Source organism: Oncorhynchus nerka, linkage group LG23, assembly GCF_034236695.1.
Source record: "Oncorhynchus nerka isolate Pitt River linkage group LG23, Oner_Uvic_2.0, whole genome shotgun sequence".
NCBI classification, from domain to species: domain Eukaryota; kingdom Metazoa; phylum Chordata; class Actinopteri; order Salmoniformes; family Salmonidae; genus Oncorhynchus; species Oncorhynchus nerka.
In genome coordinates, this window is record NC_088418.1 from 32,589,802 (window position 1) to 32,611,786 (window position 21,985).

Below are 21,985 nucleotides of genomic sequence, written 5' to 3' on the forward strand. Positions count from 1 at the left end.
GACAAAAACACACCACAATACAAAAACTCTATGCCACACCCTGGCCTGACCCAATACATGAAGAAAACACAAAATACTTAGACCAGGGCGTGACAGAACCCCCCCCCTAAGGTGCGGACTCCCGAACGCACCTCAAAACAAATAGGGAGGGTCCGGGTGGGCGTCTGTCCATGGTGGCGGTTCCGGCGCGGGACGTGGACCCCACTCAATTACTGTCTTAGTCCCTCTTCCTCGCGTCCCTGGATAGTCCACCCTCGCCGCCGACCATGGCCTAGTAGTCCTCACCCAGAACCCCACTGGACTGAGGAGCAGATCGGGACTGAAGGACAGCTCGGGACTGAGGCAGCTCGGGACTGAGGGGAAGCTCGGGATTGAGAGAAAGCTCGAGAGTGAGAGAAAGCTCAGGAGTGAGAGAAAGCTCAGGCAGGTAGATGAATCTACCAGATCCTGGCTGGCTGGTGGTTCCGGCAGATCCTGGCAGATCCTGGCTGACTGGCGGATCCTGGCTGACTGGCGGATCCTGGCTGACTGGCGGATCCTGGCTGACAAGCGGATCTGGCAGATCCTGGCTGACTAGCGGATCTGGCAGATCCTGGCTGACTGGCAGATCCTGGCTGACTAGCCGGTCTGGCAGATCCTGGCTGACTGGCGGATCCTGGCTGACTGGCGGATCCTGGCTGACTGGCGGATCTGGCAGATCCTGGCTGACTGGCGGATCCTGGCTGACTAGCGGATCTGGCAGATCCTGGCTGACTGGCACTTCTGGCGGATCCTGGCAGACTGGCGGATCCTGGCAGACTGGCGGATCCTGGCAGACTGGCGGATCCTGGCTGAATGGCGGATCTAACTGATCCTGGCAGACTGGCAGATCCTGGCAGACTGGCGGCACTGGTGGCGCTGGGCAGACTGGCGGTGCTGGGCAGACTGGTAGCTCAGGCGGCGCTGGGCAGACTGGCGGCGCTGGGCAGACGGGTGGCTCAGACGGCGCTGGGCAGACTGGCGACGCTGGGCAGACTGGCGACGCTGGGCAGACTGGCGGCGCTGGGCAGACTGGCGGCGCTGGGCAGACTGGGAGCACTGGCGGCGCTGGGCAGACTGGGAGCACTGGCGGCGCTGGGCAGACTGGCGACGCTGGGCAGACTGGCGGTGCTGGGCAGACTGGTAGCTCAGGCGGCGCTGGGCAGACTGGCGGCACTGGCGGCGCTGGGCAGACGGGTAGCTCAGACGGCGCTGGGCAGACGGGTAGCTCAGACGGCGCTGGGCAGACTGACAGCTCTGGATGCTTCATGCAGGCTGACAGCTCTGGCTGCGCTGAACAGAGGAGTACTGGTGCCTCTGGAATGAGGGGCTCTGGCACCTCTGGCATGAGGGGCGGTAGCTCCGACAGCGCCGGACAGGCGGGAGGCTCCAGCAGCGGCGCCGGACAGGCGGGAGGCTCCGGCAGCGGCGCCGGACAGGCGGGACGCTCCGGCAGCGCTGGACAGGTGGGACACACTGTAGGCCTGATGCGTGGTGCTGGCACTGGTGGTAATGAACCGAGGACACGCACAGGAAGCCTGGTGCGGGGAGCTGCTACCGGAGGGCTGGGGTGTGGAGGTGGTACTGGATAGACCGGACCGTGCAGGAGCACTGGAGCTCTTGAGCACCGAGCCTGCCCAACCTTACCTGGCTCGATGCCCACTCTAGCGCGGCCGATACGAGGAGCTGGAATATACCGCACCGGGCTATGCACCCGCACTGGGGACATCGTGCGCACCACTGCATAACAAGGTGCCTGCCCGGTCTCTCTAGCCCCCCGGTAACCACAGGAAGTTAGCGTAGGTCTCCTACCTAGCGTAGCCATACTCTCTGTGATCCCCCCCCCCAATAAATTTTTGGGGCTGATTCTCAGGCTTCCTTGCCAACCGTGTTCCCTCGTATCGCCGGCTCCTCACTCCGGCTGCCTCTGCTCTCCTAAGTGCCTCCACCTGTTCCCATGGAAGGCGATCCCTTCCCGCCAGGATCTCCTCCCATGTGTAGAAACCCTTGCCATCCAATATATCGTCCCATGTCCAATCCTCATTGTGCCGCTGTTGCTGCCTTTGTTGTTTCTCCTGTGGCTCCTGCCTGTTGACACGCTGCTTGGTCCGTTTGTGGTGGGTGATTCTGTAACGGCTTTCTAATGGTGAAGGAGAGTCGGACCAAACTGCAGCGTGTCTATTGCGATTCATCTTTAATAAACAAACGTAACACACGACAAAACACTAACACTACAAAACAATAAACTAAACGAAAACCGAAAACAGCCTATACAAGTGTCTACTAACCTCAAACAAAGACATCAAGACACACAGGACAATCACCCACAATACAACCAAAGAATATGGCTGCCTAAATATGGTTCCCAATCAGAGACAACGGTAAACACCTGCCTCTGATTGAGAACCACTTCAGACAGCCATAGACTCTCCTAGAACACCCCACTAAGCTACAATCCCACTATACACACATACCAAAATCCCAAGACAAAAACACACCACAATACAAAAACTCTATGCCACACCCTGGCCTGACCCAATACATGAAGAAAACACAAAATACTTAGACCAGGGCGTGACAGAAGGGACACGATGACATGAGTAATGTATCCGTCTTTCATGCAAGTCAAATAGATATGGTTATGTATGTGTAGTTTGTATGTTTGTGAGTTGAAGTAGGATACAGTCTCACAGCTTATACTACAGCACGCATGCAGGCACACATACGCAAATGTGAGTGAGCAAAAATGACAAAAACACAAAACATTTGTAGGCCTACCTATCTGACCTACCCACATGGAAAAAATACTACAGTTTACTATAGAATACCACAGTACTTGCTACAGAACTCTGTTGTAAACTGTAGTAGACTATACTACATACTGCAGTATTCCTTTATCATGTGTATTACTTACTATATAATTTTGCAGTATACTGTAGAATACTATAGTAAATACTACAGTATTATCCGGAAAAGAAACACTGTACAAAACACTACTGTGATGTCCGCAATAACACAAAAGTGTCTTAACTATAGTAATACTACTACAGTACTTCATTTGCATACACCCTGCCCATTCTCCTACCCCACTGGTTCTCAATCCTGGTCCTAGGAGCCCAAAGGGCTACACATTTTTGTTTTTGCTCTAGCACTACACACCTGATTCAAATCATCAAAGCCTCATGATGAGTTGATGATTTGAATCAGCTGTGTAGTGCTAGAGCAAAAATTCAAATGTGCACCCCTTTGGGTCCCCAGGACACACATTGAGAACCACTGCCCTACCCCATATCCCCATTTTTTTCTACCCATAATTGAGAAACCTGCATGCCAAGAATAGACCATATATTATTTTCCCTACAGGTTATAGAAACGAGCTGAAGCTTTGAACTATCCACTCAGAACCTACCTACCTACCTACCTACCTACCTACCTACAGTTTATGGAAAACATGCTATTTTTGTCCACTAGGCTTCCACAAGGAGAAAGCCCCCACTTCGAAGTCAAAGATAATCAAACAAAAACATTATAACTATAAATATAACAATAAATACTACTATACTATGTTTTTTTAACCATAGCAAACTGTAAATAATACAGTATACTACAATCATATCCGCAAAAACACTACAGTGAATATTACAGTAAAGTGAGCAAAATGTTACAGTGAATACTATAGTATTTTATAGTATTTTTTTTAACATGAAATGACCATTATCTTGCTGTATATTCTGTGCAATGTGTAACTGTGGTTTAAACCTCTCTAAACCACAGTTACACACTGCACAGCATACACAGCAAGACAAGTAACAGTTTTAAAAGCTTATGAAGCCTGGTGAGAGGGAGAAACCAGGGGCATCAGTTGGATATTTCAGAGTATGGCCTAGTTCAAAACCAAAAAAATTAATAGTAGGGTACAAAAAAGTAGACTAAAATCATTCCAATCCCGAATGCAGCGGCTGTTTAGCGTAACGGATGGCTTTAGGATCATGTGGAGCATCGCTTGGAGGGAAGCTGCCAGCCTGCGCGTCTTTCTCTCAGAGAGAACAGACAGCGCGCTAATCGGTATCGGTATCAGCGTTGACAAATCATAAATCGGTCGATTATTGGATCAGTACCACTGGAAAGTTTTTCTTGGAACAATAATTTCTTCCAGGCTAGATGGATGTTACAGTTAAAGTCGGAAGTTTACATACACTTAGGTTGGAGTCACTAAAACTCGTATTTCAACCACTCCACCAATTTCTTCTACTGTCTTCTATCTTCTACTGACATCTACTATGTGCATGACACAAGTAATTTTTTCAACAATTCTTTACAGACAGATTATTACACTTATAATTCACTGTATCCCAATTCCAGTGGGTCAGAAGTTTACATACACTAACTGACTGTGATTTAAACAGCTTGGAAAATTCCAGAAAATGATGTCATGGCTTTAGCTTCTAATTGGCTAATTGACATAATTTGAGTCAATTGGAGGTGTACCTATGGATGTATTTCAAGGCCTACCTTCAAACTCAGTGCCTCTTTGCTTGACATCATGGGGAAATCAAAAGAAATCAGCCAAGACCCCAGAAAAAGAATTGTAGACCTCCACATTTCTTTATCTTGGCCAGGTCGCAATTGTAAATGAGAACTTGTTCTCAACTTGCCTACCTGGTTAAATAAAGGTGAAATAAATAACATGTCTGGCTCATCCTTGGGAGAAACTTCCAAACGCTTAAAAGGTCCCACGTTCATCTGTATAAATAATAGTACGCAACTATAAACACCATGGAACCACGCAGCTGTCATACCGCTCAGGAAGGAGACGCGTTCTGTCTCCTAGAGATGAACATACTTTTGTGCGAAAAGTGCTAATCAATCCCAGAACAACAGCAAAGGACCTTTGAAGATGCTGGAGGAAACAGGTACAAAAGTATCTATATCCACAGTAAAACGAGTCCTATATCGACATAACCTGAAATGCCGCTCAGCAAGGTAGAAGCCACTGCTTCAAAACCGCCATAAAAAAGCCAGACTACGGTTTGCAACTGCACATGGGGACAAAGATTGTACTTCTTGGACAAATGTCCTCTGGTCTGATGAAATAAAAATAGAACTGTTGACCATAATGACCATCATTATGGTTGGAGGAAAAAGGGGGAGGTTTGTAAGCCGGAGAAGACCATACCAACTGTGAGGCACGGGGGTGGCAGCATCATGTTTTGGGGTGCTTTGCTGCAGGCGGGACTGGTGCACTTCACAAAATAGATGGCATCATGAGGTAGGAAAATTATGTGGATATATTGAAGCGACATCTAAAGACATCAGTCTTAAAGCTTGGTCGCAAATGGGTCTGCCAAATGGACAATGACCCCAAGCATACTTCCAAAGTTGTGGCAAAATGGCCTAAGGACAACAAAGTCAAGGTATTGGAGTGGCCATCACAATGCCCTGACCTCAATCCCATGGAACATTTGTGGGCAGAACTGAAAAAGCGTGTGCGAGCAAGAAGGCCTACAGACCTGACTCAGTTACACCAGCTCTGTCAGGAGGAATGGGCCAAAATTCACCCAACTTATTGTGGGAAGCTTGTGGAAGGCTACCCGAAACATTTGACCCAAGTTAAACAATTTCAAGGCAATGCTACCAAATACTATGTGTATGTAAACTTCTGACCCACTGGGAATGTGATAAAGAAATAAAAGCTGAAATTAATCACTCTCTCTACTATTATTCTGACATTTCCCATTCTTAAAATTGTATTTTATTTATTTAACCTTTATTTAACGAGGAAGAGCTCATTGAGATTAAAATATCTTTTTCAAGAGCGACCTTGCCAAGATAGGCAGCACAAATCATTACAAAAAAAGTACAGACAACATGAAAAACTACAAGTAATCTAGTAAAAAGCATTGAATTCACAATAGTATAAAACAGCAAATTAAAAACATTGACAGTTCAGGGAATCAGCCTCAAAATCCTTCATCAGTGATTTAAAAACACCAATCGGGACAAGTTCTTCCAGTTAAAAGTATTTTGTAAGGTGTTCCAAGACGATGGCGCAAAGTACATAAAAGCCATTTTACCAAATTCAGTTCGGACATTTGGAATAGTTAGCAGGATAAAGTCCAGCGAACAAAGAGAGTACCCACCACATTTCTGAACAATAAAAATGCACAAATAAAAAGGTAGTCAACCAAAAATGGCTTTGTAAATAAAAGTATACCAGTGACTGAGCCTACAAGTGACTAGAGATGGCCAGCCAACCCTGGTATACAAAGTGCAGTGGTGCATAAGGGTTTTGCAGTTTAAAATAAATCTCAATGTGCCATGGTAAAGAGTGTCAATTGATCTCAACGCGGAAGCATTCATATATAAAATATCCCCATAGTCTAGTAAAGGCATAAATGTAGCTGATTTACTATCCTCCTTCTGGCTTCAAAAGAAAAACACGCCTTATTCCTAAAATAAAATCGCAATTTCAGCTTCAATTGTTTTGTAAGTTGTTGAATATGCAATTTAAAAGAGAGGCCGTCATCAATTAAAATTCCAAGATATTTATATGAGGTTACAACCTCAATCTCCTTGCCCTGGCAGATAGTAATAGGTGAAAGCTTCAGAGGTCTATTTCTTGCATTAGAAAACACCATTAGTTTAGTTTTGTCAGTATTGAGGATAAGCTTCAATTGACACAAGGTATGTTGAACAGTATAAAAAGCTGTTTGCATGTTCTGGAAAGCTTTTGTAAGAGACGAGGCACAACAGTAAATAACAGTATCATCTTTGTCTAAATCATTTATATAAATAGTGAATAAGAGAGGACCAAGTACAGAGCCTTGGGGCACACCATTCAAGACAGACAATTTAACAGACATAAGCTCATCAAATTGAGTGCACTGAGTTCTATCAGACAGATAGTTAGCAAACCATGCAACTGCATGCTCCGAAAGACCTACACTCGACAATCTCTGCCTTAGTATAGCATGATCAACTGTATCAAAAGCCTTAGAGAGATCAATAAAAAGTGAGACACAGTGCTTTTTTGTCAATGGCTTCAGTGATATCATTGAAAACCTTAATGGCTGCTGTAATTGTGCTATGCTTCTTCCTGAAGCCATTGACAAATAAAGTGGTGATTCTAACTGATCCTAACTAATTTTTACTAGGATTAAATGTCAGGAATTGTGAAAAACTGAGTTCAAATGTATTTGGCTAAAGTGTATGTAAACTTCTGACTTCAACTGTATATTGTACAATTCGTAGTCCTAGATTAGATGTTTGCATTCAAGGCAAGGTACATTTTACTGATCTATTCAACAGTGTCTGCAGAGTAGGCTACTAATTTGTAGTGATGGGAAACCAAGGTTTTCTGAAGGCATTATTCTGAGATTAATTATCTGTTCACAATGCACATTAATGACTGCTGTCCAGCAATGAATAGCAACATGTGGTCATTAAATAGACACGTATTTTTCTCTACTGTTTCTATCAAGACGCCATGGCTCCTGGAATACCAGGTCCGGGGTCTCGGTGGCGCAGTGGTTAAGGGCGCTGTACTGCAGCCCCAGCTGTGCCACCAGAGACTCTGGGTTCGCGCCCAGGCTCTGTCGTAACCGTGGGGCGATGCACAATTGGCCTAGCCTCGTCCGGGTTAGGGAGGGTATATCCTTGTCTCATCGCGCACCAGCGAGTCCTGTGGCGGGCCGGGCGCAGTGCGTGCTAACCAAGGTTGCCAGGTGCACGGTGTTTCCTCCGACACATTGGTGCGGCTAGCTTCCGGGTTGGATGCGCGCTGTGTTAAGAAGCAGTGCGGCTTGATTGGGTTGTGTATCGGAGGACGCATGACTTTCCACCTTCGTCTCTCCCGAGCCCGTACGGGAGTTGCAGAGATGAGACAAGATAGTAGCTACTAAACAATTGGATACCACAAAAAAGGGGTAAAATTCAAAAAAAGGTTTGCATGCTCTACTTTTTTGCCTTCAAATTAGAAACTCAAACTAAATCTATGACATTAGTTAAATTATTTGAACAACATTGCAGAAAGTGTGGTTTTTACATAAAACCATTTTGTAAATGTTATTATGTTCTGTGTGTTAAAGTTCTATGTGTTTGGCCTGGTATGGTTCCCAATCAGAGGCAGCTGTCAATCGTTGTCTCTGATTGAGAACCATACTTAGGTAGCCTGTTCCCACCTGGCGTTTGTGGGTAGTTGTTTTCTGTCTCTGTCCCAGACAGGACTGTTTCGTTTCTTTCATTTTGTTCTAGTGTTCAATTTAAAGTCAAAGAATTGTTGGTGTGGCAGAGGTGTGTCTACACATTATGTACTCTGACCATGTCTTAATTCCCTCAGAATGACACCACCTTTATGCGCGATGAAACAATAAATAAAGTCGAGCAACCTGTCGGTTCCAAGTTTTTTCCAATAAAAATTCTCCATGCACTGTAATTTACAAATTGATAAGAGCTATTGATAAAAGCTAGGTATATGAGCCATTTGGATAAGGGGTTTGTAAACATAAATGACAATTGTTTTTGATCTATTTTATCTCATGATCGCTGGAGACAAATGTGAAACTAGTCATATGGCAGTGAACTGAAGCATATCACCTTTTCCAAAGTGAAGTTTATGAAATGCTGACCTTATAACTGGCAGGGATGAAATTTGTAGACCCAAGCTATAGAATTCTATAGCCATGTGCAAATGAAAATATATCGCCAAACCTACCGAGTTGATTTATAGTTTCGAGAATGTTTTAAACTTGGAGCCTGGCGCACGGTTCACAATGACTGGACCGTTGTTATCACAGTTCCATGATTAGTGAGTATTATTAGGGTACATTTAAAGGAAATCTGTTCAACCCCTACTGTACACTTTTCTCACTTTCCAATATTTCATAGCTTGAACAATTGAATATGGCTATTTCAGGATGAATCAAACCACCGTATGCTTTATTTTGTGCGTAAAGGCTCTCCAAACTATTTAAAAAAAAGTTTAAGTCATAAATACTTTCCTCCTTTTTTTATCTATTGGTGTTGAAAAGGAGAAACATTTAATGTGTCAAATTGACTACAAAGTGTAAATAGGATCATTTTGGTCATAAAGTCCGTCTTGTCCAAAAAGGAGATTTGCGAGATTTTTAGAAAAAATGGAATGTCCCTGAATGAAAGGTCCCTTAACAGTTTTCCTTGGGTTGGGTCATATAGTGACCCTGTTGGAGTCATGTCCAACCTGGTCATCAGGAGAGATCAGCCAATAAAGTGAACTAAATAAATAAGGACTCCCACACCACTGTAGTCGGCTGCTACAGACCGCCCTAGGCTTCGGGAGACGCACCAAGCTCTCTTTCTGATGTCCTGCACAAGTTAAATGACTCTGAATTCGTTATATTAGGAGATTTGATCTGGGACATGCTTACATCTGTATCGAACTCTTTTAAAAACTGTATGACTCTGAATCTCAATGAATTAATGCGCCGACAAGACCGAATCCCAGAGCACAGAAACAAATCAACTCTATTGGACATTATTCTAATGAATAACCCTCACAAATACACATCGACTGGGATATTCTGTAATGATGTCAGTGAGCACTGTGCAATTGCTTGTGTTAGAAATACAAAAATGACCAAAACCCGTTATATTTTTTTTATACATTTTAGACAGTTTGATGAGCAAGCATTCTTACATGATCTGCACCATAATATTGACAGAGTAAGTCTGATTCCCGATGTTGACACTGCCTGGGACTATTTTTATATGAAATTTGTGTCCATTTGTGATAAGCATGCCCCTGTGAAGAAATGTAGAATCGTTGGAAGGGACAATCCCTGGTTTTCAGATAACTTGGCCGAATTAATTAGAAAGATAAATATATATTGGGCTCAAGCTAGACATACAAATGCTCCTGTTGACTGGGCCTCCTTCAGAGTGCTATGAAACAAATGCACAGGTTTGATCAGGAAGTCCAAATCAGATTACTATTTAAAAGCAGTCACAGAGAACCTAAACAACCCTACCAAGTTCCGGAAGCTAATCAAATCAGTATCAGGTTCTAATGTATTCTCTGGCCTTCCTGACCATTTAATGATGGACGAATGGACGGATGAAGTGAAAGATAAAGCCAATATTGTAGAGGTTTTTAATAAGCACTTCATATACGCTGGTTCAGTTTTTAATAATGGTGGGGCCCAGGCCTCTAATGTAAGCTCTGTTACAGTCAACTATGATATAGGCCCTCATGTGAACCATTTTAACTTTGAGCCTGTTTCTTAAACGGATGTCTATAAAGCACTAAAGGCAATAGGCACTGAAACGTCTGCAGGTCCAGACAACCTGGACCCCTACCTCTTAAAGATAGCAGCTGGTATTATAACTGAACCTGTGGCTCACATTTTCAACTTGAGGCTCTTGACCAATTCCATACCCAGCATTTGGAAATCAGCTTATGTCCTCCCACTGCTAAAGGGAGGAGATCCCTCAGATGCGAATAACTATCGCCAAACTCCCTATCTTGGCCAAAGTATATGAATCCCTAGTGAACTCAAAACGTATTAATTGAAAAGAACATACTGAGCGGGATTCAGTCTGGCTTTAGATCGGGGAACAGCACCACAACTGCAGCTATGGCAGTGGAAAATGACATTATTAATGCACTTGATAAAAAGCAAAAGTGCTCACTGTTTGTGGATTTATCAAATTCAGTTGACCATGAATTGTTGCTAGCTAGACTCAGAAACATTGGTCTCAGTGAAGGGGCAGTAAATTGGTTTACGAATGATCTTTGACAGAACACAATGTGTATATACTGACAATCACAAGACTAGCTTTCTTGAGATTAATATAGGTGTGCCCCAGGGTTCCATTTTAGCTCCAGTGTTGTTCTAAATTTGTATTAATGATTTGGGAAATGGGATGTAACCAGCAAATGTACACCTATATGATGATACTGTCATATACTCCTTCTCTGGTTCAGGCTGTTGAAGAGCTCCAGACTGCTTTTCAGTCACTGCAAGCCTCCCTTTATGGTCTCAAAATGGTCCTGAATGTACAAAAAACGAAATTCATAGAAGTTCAGCTAGAACTCTGCCAGAGAAGGTTAGCATTGTCACATCTGGTGGCTTATCCATTGAAAAAAAATGTCATCCTACAAATACCTAGGTATTTGGTTGGATGACAAGTTGTCCTTTAAAGTTCATGTGGATAATCTTGTGACAAAGCTTAAATTGAAATTGGGTTTTTATTTTCGTAATAAGCCTTGCTTCCCACTTATAGCTAGAAAGAAGCATGTGCAGGCCACTTTTCTCTCTGTAATTGATTATGGTGACGTGTTGTATATGCATGCAGCCTCCTCTGTCTTACAGAGACTGAACTCTGTTTATCATCCATCCTTGCGCTTTATTACAAGTGCCAAGTCACTCACCCACCATTGCACCTTGTACCAAATGGTAGGTTGGACCTCACTTTATATGCACAGAAAGATACATTTGTATGTGTTCATCTACAAAGCCCTTTTGGGTAAACTCCCTCTTTACCTTTGTAGTCTGGTCTCCTTCACAACCAGCAGTTACCATACCCAGTCTGCTAGGTGGTTGCTACTTAAAGTCCCAAGGACATTCACAGTATTAGGCAAGACTGCCTTCTCTTCTCGTGCACCAGAGGCATGGAAAAGTCTACAATCCATGCTTCATCTAGATATGTTAGTGCCACTGAATTAATATAAAATATTGATGGGAGACTCTGTTACAGAGGAGTGTAAATTATTGCCTTGGCCAGGTTTCCCTTGAAAAATAGACTCTGGGTCTCAATGGGCATTTCCTGGTTAAATAAAGGCAGGCAGGCAGGCAGGCAGGCAGGCAGGCAGGCAGGCAGGAAGAAAGAAAGAAAGAAAGAAAGAAAGAAAGAAAGAAAGAAAGAAAGAAAGAAAGAAAGAAAGAAAGAAAGAAAGAAAGAAAGAAAGAAAGAAAGAAAGAAAGAAAGAAAGAAAGAAAGAAAGAAAGAAAGAAAGAAAGAAAGAAAGAAAGAAAGAAAGAAAGATTGAATGAATGAATGAATGAATGAATGAATGAATGAATGAATGAATGAATGAAAGAAAGAAGAGACAAGAAAGAGAAAAAGACAAATTGACTACTCCAAAATGGAGATTGCCTCAATGGCGCAAAAAAATTCAAACCAACTATAACAATTCATATACAAATATTTAAAGCATTTAATGAGACAACTAAAATATGTGCAACATGAAGATATTGTCCCATTTATATTGTGTAATTTATTGACTGTCCCTAACTAACCCCAGAGATTGGATAGCCTATGTCAAACCAACGTTTCCACTGGTCGCACACCAGCCTAGGCGACACAAGTCCTGGTTAGACTGTTTGAAGTTATCGAGAAGTTTGAGCGACCGCAACTGTGTATACTGTTTTGGCAGAGTGAATGTACGAACACACACACACACACACAAGGAATCACCCAAAAGCATGTTTCAATGTGTGAAACACACAGGGCAACACAGCACACACACAACCCCCAAAGAAACTCAGCGCCCTACCGCTGCTGAGCAGGAAGAGAGCCTTCTTTTCATCATTTTTATAGTCCTGTTCGGCTTCCTGAATTACCCACGCACCACTTTCCCAGTGAGAACTTATAGCCAGCCTCCTCTACATCCCAACACCTGGCAAACCCACTGAGCCTTAAACCCCAAAAAGCAGGTTACAGGTTCAAAGCCCATCCAGTGTTCAAATGTTCGGGGTAATTGCAGATGTTCGACATTGCAGCTGACTTTACAGGCGGGTTGAGACTGACTGATCACGTTTTATCATAAATAACTACTCAATATTATTTGTAGGTCAGTCAGTCAGTCACAATTTACCCATGATACATCACGATTTTGATGCTCTTGAACACAGCCAATAACTTTGAGGTTTAGTTGACGTACCTGGTGACATAGATGCCCTAAAAGAGGGTTTTCTCGATCCACCAGAAGGTGCACATCTTTGTTCTACCCGAACACTAAAATGCCAGATTCCTTTAATCAATTAACTGCCAAGCCCTTGATTAATTGAATTAGTTGTTTGTTGAATGAGCCTTTTTCACTAATTGGTCTTTTGACTAATCAGATCAGCTCTGAAAAAGATCTGACGTGAAAAGATTGGAAGTGATTGGTGGAAATAAAATATCAGAATTGGGCTGCCTGTCTAAACGCAGCCTTTGACATGTAGGTTGTGTGCATGGATATAAATACTGCTTACATTGGCTTACATCACATAGCATAGATGTTCAGTTTTCTCAAGAGGAAGACAAATAATGAAGTGAAAGAGAACTGCGTCAAAACTCTCACACCTACTTTGTTCTGAGGCCAATGCCTCCCACACAGTGAGGTATGTGAATAATACACAAGGGGTTTTCACAGCATCTAGGACCTCGAGATGTGTACCGCTTTTGTTTTACCTGTTGCCTAGGTCTGAGGCACTAAATTAACCATTTGATGAAAAGAGTTTCAAATCAATATTTCCCACTGGGATAAATTTAACGATAATGATGACAGCCATATATGAAGCACCATTCTACTTTGGTTGGGATCCTGAAGTAAAACGAATCCTATGTAGATAACTTATAAGCCATTTGTGTTTTCTTGATCTGTAATGCAATTACATGCAGTCATAATAGTGAAGGTGGTAATGTATTCCCTAAACACCCACGTCTCAGGGTCTATCAGTGAGTAATAATAAAGCATTAACTGCTGCACACATTCTCAGAGAGAAAAGTAACCGCAGGAATCTGCGGAATCTTGAGAGAACAATTGCTGCTACTGGAATTCATCTCCAGTGACTGCTGTGGATGAACTTGTGTTTATTTATGAGAGAGAAACCATTAATGGAGGGTTGGGAATGGAGGGATGAAACATATACATTGTTCCTCCCAGAGGAAGCAGAGAGAACAGATATTTACTTGTCAAAACAGTTTACTATAGAATACTCCAGTACTTACTATAGAAGTATGTAGTAAACTGTAGAATACTATACAACACACTGTAGTATCCCTCGATCAAATTTAGTACTTGCTATTTAATTCTATAGTATACTGTAGAATACTATAGTAGAATACTAGTAAATATTACAATATCTGCAAATGTCTGCAAAAATGCTAGTATGCAAAAACACTCATTTTTTTACTGTAGTAAATACTATATAAATACTACAGTATTTAATTTACATATACTGTACCCTGCCTATTCCCCTCCCCCATATCCAATGTGTGCCACCCATAAGTGAGAAGCCTACGTATCATGTATAGACCATTTTGTTTCCCCAACAGGTTATAGAAAATAGCAGAAGTGCTGAATTATCGGTTCAGAGCCTAGACCCATCTACCTGTTATGGACAATTTGGTCTTTTAGCATTTCTCCAGTAGATTGTCATGGAGAAAGTCTCCACTTCTATGTCAAAGATAATAAAACAAAAACACTATAGTAAGTACTACAGTGATGTCTGCAAAAAAACATTACAGTATACTACTACAGTCTGCAAAAATACTACAGTAAATACTACAGTATGCAAAAATACTACAGTAAATACTACAGTATACTACTACAATCTGCAAAAACACTACAGTAAATACTACAGTATACTACAATTACTATAGTATATACTACTACAGTTTGTTTACTACAGTATTTATACTATAGTTAACTGTAAATACTACAGTACACTAAAATAAACAATAGCGTTCACTGTAGTGTTTTTGCAGACTTTAGATGGGATACTACAGAAAAATCCGCAAAAACACTACTGTGAATACTATAGTATTTTTTCATGTGGGTTAACACTGTCGGACCAAGGGAATCTCATTCTAATCTGATTGCGTTCCTGCCCTTACAAAAAAAGATTGCAGTTTTGAAACTGCACTCCACTGTGGTATTTTGGACGCAGTAATTGCAGAATAACTGCAGTTGAACTGCAGTTAAACTGCACTCTAACTGTCGTTACACTGCAAAAGGACTGCACAATCCAAGATATTGAGTAAGGTCCAGAAGGCTACAAGACCAGGCGCTTAGAAAAACAACACAGACTCATACGTTGCTTCCTCAATTCACTTTGGAAGTTTAGATACATTATGCCCATACCTTTGTGCTTTTCCATTCTCAACGCACGACCAAGCCTCTCGGTTGTCACGGTTTCGTCTCGGACAAGACAATCCCAGGCTGTAGTAGCCGGTCAGTGAATGTCAACACTAGCTCGTGAAGGGACGCTTGATAGATAGATACCGGAGCTCAGATGCAGTTTTCAAAGAACTACTGATCCGATATAATGTACTGATGCTTGTTTCAAAGTAAGATTACCACGTGATCAATGATGTCCGATGCTTCTTTTGATCACATGCTTTTTTGAAACGTGTGCTGCAAAATGCGAGTTCCCACTGATTTCGACATGGGTTCGGTTCTTTCGATTCCGAGTTGCTTTCAAACATCGACCTCTACTGGTATTAGCTGATATTGGTAGACTTTCGTGCCATTGTTCAGTAGGCTGTTTCTAGTATAGGGCTCCTGATGGGTTGCCTACAGGATCTGATGTCCTAGGACTAGGCTATAGGCACCACTGAATAAGGGATAGGTGAGCTACTAAATGAGAATAGCATTACCAAACATTCTCAAAAAGCACTGCTGTGAACTATTTTGCAGACCATTTCTCCCTTCTGCCTATGTTTGTTTCCTCATTGAAGGCAACTTTGCCCCATGCAATTTCTATATAGTCAAAATATTGAAACGACCCTGGGTTTATAATCGCGGAAATCGACTCTGCTGCACGAGCATGCTTTTGTGACACAGTCGATAGCGCGCCGGACCTCGGGCTCGAAGATCGAGGGTTCGATATCTGCTCCCTGCTGGTTCATTACAATATGTTAATGTTGACAAGCCTTCGATGCCGATTTTCTGTGCTCCATCACTTTTTCAATTTGAGAATAAACGGAGCTAGTAAAACAATTTCTGGAAAATGTATTCAGATACATTCGAAATAGGTAGCATTATGCCTAAACTTGGTGTTTGAGGGTTTTAATTTTTTTTAATGTTCTTTAGACAATATGTGTGGGCATAGGCAGACGTTGCAATTGGAGAATGCGTTTTATGCATATTCAACTGGCTACATCTATTGGTACAAACTTTGATTGAGGAAATTAAGAGGCGTTTGAAAAAAACTTTTTCCGAGTTGAATGATAGCTCAGCAGGAACTCTGAGACATATAGACAAGGGGTTGAGTCCCAACCAAGTCATGGGCCTACTAATAAGACTTTTTTTCTTTGTAACCACACTAGCTGCACATTGATGTTCAAATAATTTGTTTTATTTAGTATTTTACATGAAAGCTTTTGTCCTATGTATAAGTAATGCCGTAGATTCATATTGTTTTGTAAAATAGTAAACTTGGGAGGCAAAAAAGGGATGCAGAATGTAAAATCCAGTATGAGTATTAGATTTCAAAGCCTTCAACTAACCGTGAATCCAACAAAAATAGGAACGCAAAGCTTTATCGTAGTTTTTTTTTAAATACATTTTTGGTGATCAACAAGGAATGGCTTTGAGATTCGTGACCACTAAGTCTAGCTAGTTCTGGTCGGTCATTTGCTGATAAGCAAACGACAGGTCCAGCTTACTGAAAACCTTCCCACCGACTAGAGTGGCAAACAGATTTTAAGCATTCAGCAGTGTATATTCCTCTGGTAGTATGTAGCGATTGACTGTGACCCCTCCACTTTCGTGACTATCTCATTCTTCTGTAGGGGCTCCAGTTCTTTCTCTACTGGTAGAGCATGTGGTTTGTGAAAGATAGGCTCGGTTCCTTCTTGCACTCTGACTTTTGACGTGAAGTCTCGTATCTCGCAATAGCCATCTTTGAAAAGTTATTTGTGTTTCTCCAGCATGTTTGTAAGCTGGTTTGTAATTTCTCAGACTAATGTTTCCGCAGTTCAGCTTGATTTTCTTCTCTTCTTTGACAATGATAAGTGGTAGCGTCCACTCCTTCCCCTTATACCGGACTGCAGTGGAGGCTGCTGAGGGGAGGACGGCTGTAACGGCTTTCCTCCGTCGAAGGAGAGGAGGACCAAAATGCAGCGTAGTTCGTGTTCAACATGTTTAATGAAAGACGATAACGTGAACACTGCACAAATACAAAATAACAAACGTGGCAAAACCCGAAACAGTCCTATCTGGTGCAGAGAACACAAAGACAGGAAACAACCACCCACAAACCCCAACACAAAACAAGCTACCTAAATATGGTTCCCAATCAGACAATGACTAACACCTGCCTCTGATTGAGAACCATATCAGGCCATACATAGAAACGGACAAACTAGACACACAGCACACGTCCTGACCAACACTAAAACAAGGAAAACACAAAAGAACAATGATCAGAACGTGACAGTACCCCCCCCCCCCCCCCCAGGTGCGGACTCTGACTGCACAACCTAAACCTATAGGGGAGGGTCTGGGTGGGCATCTGTCCGCGGTGGCGGCTCTGGCGCTGGAAGTGGACCCCACTCCACCATTGTCTTTGTCCACCTCCTTAGCGTCCACCTCCTTAGCGTCCTTTGGGCCGACCTTGGCCTAGGAACCTTAACAAAGGGCCCCACTGGACTGAGGAGCGCCTCTGGACTGAGGGGTGCCTCATGACTGAGGAAACTCCTCCGGACTGAGGTACAGCTCCGGACTGAAGGGCAGCTCATGACTGAGAGGTAGCTCTTGACTGAGGAGGTAGCTCATGACTGAGGAGGTAGCTCATGACTGAGGAGGTAGCTCATGACTGAGAGGTAGCTCATGACCGAGGGGTAGCTCAGGACTGAGGGGTAGATCAGGACTGAGGGGTAGCTCAGGACTGAGAGGTAGCTCAGGCTGGTTGATGGCTCTGGCAGCTTCTGGCTGACTGACGGCTCTGGCAGCTCCTGGCTGAATGGCGGATCTGGCAGATCCTGGCTGAATGGCGGCTCTGGAAGATCCTGGCTGACTGACCGATCCTGGCTGACTGGCGGCTCTGGCGGATCTTGGCTGACTGGCGGATCCTGGCTGACTGGCGGCTCTGGCGGCTCCTTGCAGATTGGCGGCTCTGGCGGATCCTGTCTGAATGGCGGCTCTGGCGGATCCTGGGTGAATGGCAGATCCTGGCTGAATGGCGGATCCTGGCTGACTGACGGCTCTGGCCGCTCCTGGCTGACTGACTGCTCTGGCAGATCCTGGCTGAATGGCGGCTCTGGCAGATCCTGGCTGAATGGCGGCTCTGGAAGATCCTGGCTGAATGGCGGCTCTGGCGGATCCTGGCTGACTGGTGGCTCTGGCGGATCCTGGCTGACTGGCGGCTCTGGCGGCTCCTTGCAGACTGGCGGCTCTGGCGGCTCCTTGCAGACTGGCGGCTCTGGCGGCTCAGGACAGACGGGAGACTCTAGCAGCTCTGGACAGGCGGGAGACTCTAGCAGCTCTGGACAGGCAGGAGACTCTAGCAGCTCTGGACAGACGGGAGACTCTAGCAGGTCTGGACAGGCGGGAGACTCTAGCAGCTCTGGACAGGCGGGAGACTCTAGCAGCTCTGGACAGGCGGGAGACTCTAGCAGCTCTGGACAGGCGGGAGACTCTAGCAGCTCTGGACAGGCGGGAGACTCTGGCAACTCTGGACAGGCGGGAGACTCTAGCAGCTCTTGACAGACGGGAGACTCTGGCAGCGCTGGAGAGGAGTTTCCCAATCAGAGACAATGACTAACACCTGCCTCTGATTGAGAACCATGTCAGGCCATACATAGAAACGGACAAACTTGACACACAACATAGAATGCCCACCCAGCTCACGTCCTGACCAACACTAAAACAAGGAAAACACAAAAGAGCTATGGTCAGAACGTGACAACGGCTCATAATAATGGCTGGAACGGAGCAAATTAAATGGCATCAAACACATGGAATCCATCTGTTTAATGTATTTCATACCATTCCACTAATTCCACTCCAGCCATTACCATTAGCCCATTTTCCCCAGTTAAGGTGCCACCAACCAACTGGTACCTGGATCTGTCCTAACACAGGAATAGTGTCAACAGTGTATGATGAAAGGTGGATGGATGCTGCTGAAGAGGGCATTATTTTTCTTCGTAGATTCACTCCGGAACAAGAGATACAGAAGCTCTGATGTCCAAATGCATGTTTACTGGTTTTCCAGAGGTAGATTCCATCTTTCCATTGTTGAGCTATGTATATTGTGAACAGTTCCAGTACTGTTTCAACTGTACCTTCCTCTTCTCGTGTTGTGTGTGACACATTGTGAGCTCTTGCTGTGCATTTTGGAGCTTCACATACTGCCACATCTTCTCCTATCCCCCCCTCCCGGCATACGACGTCGTCAGAATACTAACCACCGGTCCTGGGATTCATCATTACGTACACCTGACACTCATTATTACGCGCATCTGTTAATCATTATGATTCACACATGGACTTCATTACCCTCATCATTTCCGCCCCTTTATATGTCACTCCCTTGTGTTTTCTCACCAGTTGGTATTGTTCTTGTTTACCAGCGTATATCCTTATGGAATTGTCTCGTTACTGGTTTTGTTTTATTAAACATTTCATCTGCACCTGCTTCCCGACTCACAGCTCCGTTATTACACATACTCTCTGTAAATGTCCAACTTTCCACAGTTGTGACATGAATCAACATGTACTGTGGTGATTTATATCCTTCACATCTGTAGTAACTTGAATTTGTCATTTCTGATGTGGGCTGCTGTTTTTTTGTGTAGCCTTGAGTGAGAAAAGTGTGAGTTGTGAGTGTTGTCCTCCACGTGTGTCACTGACTTTGTAAACTCCTTTCTAAAGTTCAGCATCTGCCGATAACTCAACGGTATCGCTGTGGGCAAGCTCGAGTCCAAGGGCGATATCACAGGCTTTCTAGAAAGTCAGGTCCTTCTCTGACAGAAGCTGTCTGTCATAAGCTTCTTCTGTGAGACCACTGATGGGTTCTGACTACAAAACTTGAAACATTGTTAATTATCAGGTATTCTATGGAATTATTGAGTGACATAGACTGGTTTGTAAACCTAATGTTAATGGTTATCTGTAGCGGGAATGTATATGGTGGAGGCAATTAAGCTTGGAATGTATTCAGTAAAGGAAGGGCAATCACATAGTTGCAGGCACTGATAAGGGTGGAGAGATGTGGTTTAGTGAAGAATGGGGGCTGAGGTCAGGTCACATTAAGGGAGAAGGAACAGTTTATTGCCCGCATCACTTAACCTGCCTAGCAATAAAGATGTCATTTTTAAAGAGAAGGAGGATACTCCACACAAATTCGGGTATATGTCAAACATGTCTTTGGGTGAATGAACTTGGTTTGAGTTTTACTAATCGTCTGTGAGTTTTACACAGTTGGCACTGCAAGCAGGGTTCACCACGATTTACAGTCGCACTAGAGAGTCCGAATCAGTGAACAGGAACAAGGTAGGAATACAATGCCTTGCAAAAGTATTCATCCTCCTTGGTGTTTTTTCTATTTTGTTGCATTACAACCTGTAATTTAAATTTATTTTTATTTGGATTTCATTTAATGGACATACACAAAATAGTCCAAATTGGTGAAGTGAAATGAAAAGAATAACATGGTTAAAAAATTACTAAAGAATAAAGACAGGAAAACTGGTGCGTGCATATGTATTCACCCCCTTTGTTATGAAGCCCCAAAATAAGATCTGGTGCAACCAATTGCCTTCAGAAGTCACATAATTAGTTAAATAAAGTCCACCTGTGTGCCACATGATCTGTCACATGATCGCAGTATATATACACCTGTTCTGAAAGGCCCCTGTCTGCAACACCACTAAGCAAGGAGCACCACCCAGCAAGATGCACCATGAAGACCAATGAGCTCTCCAAACAGGTCAGGGACAAAGTTGTGAAGAAGTACAGATCAGGGTTGGGTTATAAAAAAAATATCCAAAACTTTGAACATCCCACGGAGCACCATTAAATCCATTATTAAAAAATTGAAAGAATATGGCACCACAACAAACCTGCCAAGAGGGTGCCGCCCACCAAAACTCATGGACCAGGCAAGGAGGGCATTAATCAGAGAGCCAAAAAAGAGACTAAAGACAACACTGAAGGAGCTGCAGAGTATCTGTCCATAAGACCACTTTAAGCCGTACACTCCACAGAGCTGGGCTTTACGGAAGAGTGGCCAGGAAAAAGCCATTGCTTAAAGAAAAAAATAAGGTAAAACACGTGTGGTGTTTGCCAAAAGGCATGTGGGAGACTCCCCAAACATATGGAAGAAGGTACTCTGGTCAGATGAGACAAAAATGTAGCTTTTTGGCCATCAAGAAAAACACTATGTCTGGCGCAAACCCAACACCTCTCATCACCCTGAGAATACCGTTTTTCATCAGCAGGGACTAGGAATACTGGCACTAAATACAGGGAAATTCTTGAGGGAAACCTGTTTCAGTCTTCCAGAGATTTGAGACTGGGAAGGAGGTTCACCTTCCAGCAGGACAATGACCCTAAGCATACTGCTAAAGAAACACTCAAGTGGTTTAAGGGGAAACATTTAAATGTCTTGGAATGGCCTCGTCAAAGCCCAGACCTTAATCCAATTGAGAATCTGTGGTATGAATTAAAGATTGCTGTACACCAGTGGAACACATCCAAATTGAAGGAGCAGTTTTGCCTTGAAGAATGGGAAAAAATCCAAGTGGCTAGATGTACCAAGCTTAGAGACATACCCCAAGAGACATGCAGCTGTAATTGCTGGCTCTACAAAGTATTGACTTTGGGGGGGTGAATAGTTATGCATGCTCAAGTTTTCTGTTTTTTTGTCTTATTTTTTGTTTGTTTCACAATTGAAGATTCAAAAGATTTTACAAGTGTAAAGCATATTGTGTAAATCAAATGATACAAAACCCCCAAAAAATCAATTTTCATTTTGTAAGTTTGTAAGGCAACAAA

At 43.4% G+C, this 21,985-nt stretch overlaps 1 protein-coding gene across 1 annotated transcript in view; it reads right to left on the bottom strand.

The window, feature by feature from the left end:
• The window catches only part of afap1l2 (actin filament associated protein 1-like 2), a 139,305-nt gene extending 123,927 nt beyond the window's left edge, over window positions 1-15,378 (bottom strand). Inside the window, 1 exon segment of the mRNA XM_029629768.2 lies at window positions 15,125-15,378. Within this exon segment, the coding sequence (XP_029485628.2) occupies window positions 15,125-15,140 (16 nt within the window). The 5' untranslated portion in view covers window positions 15,141-15,378.
• Window positions 15,379-21,985: the final 6,607 nt, after the last annotated feature.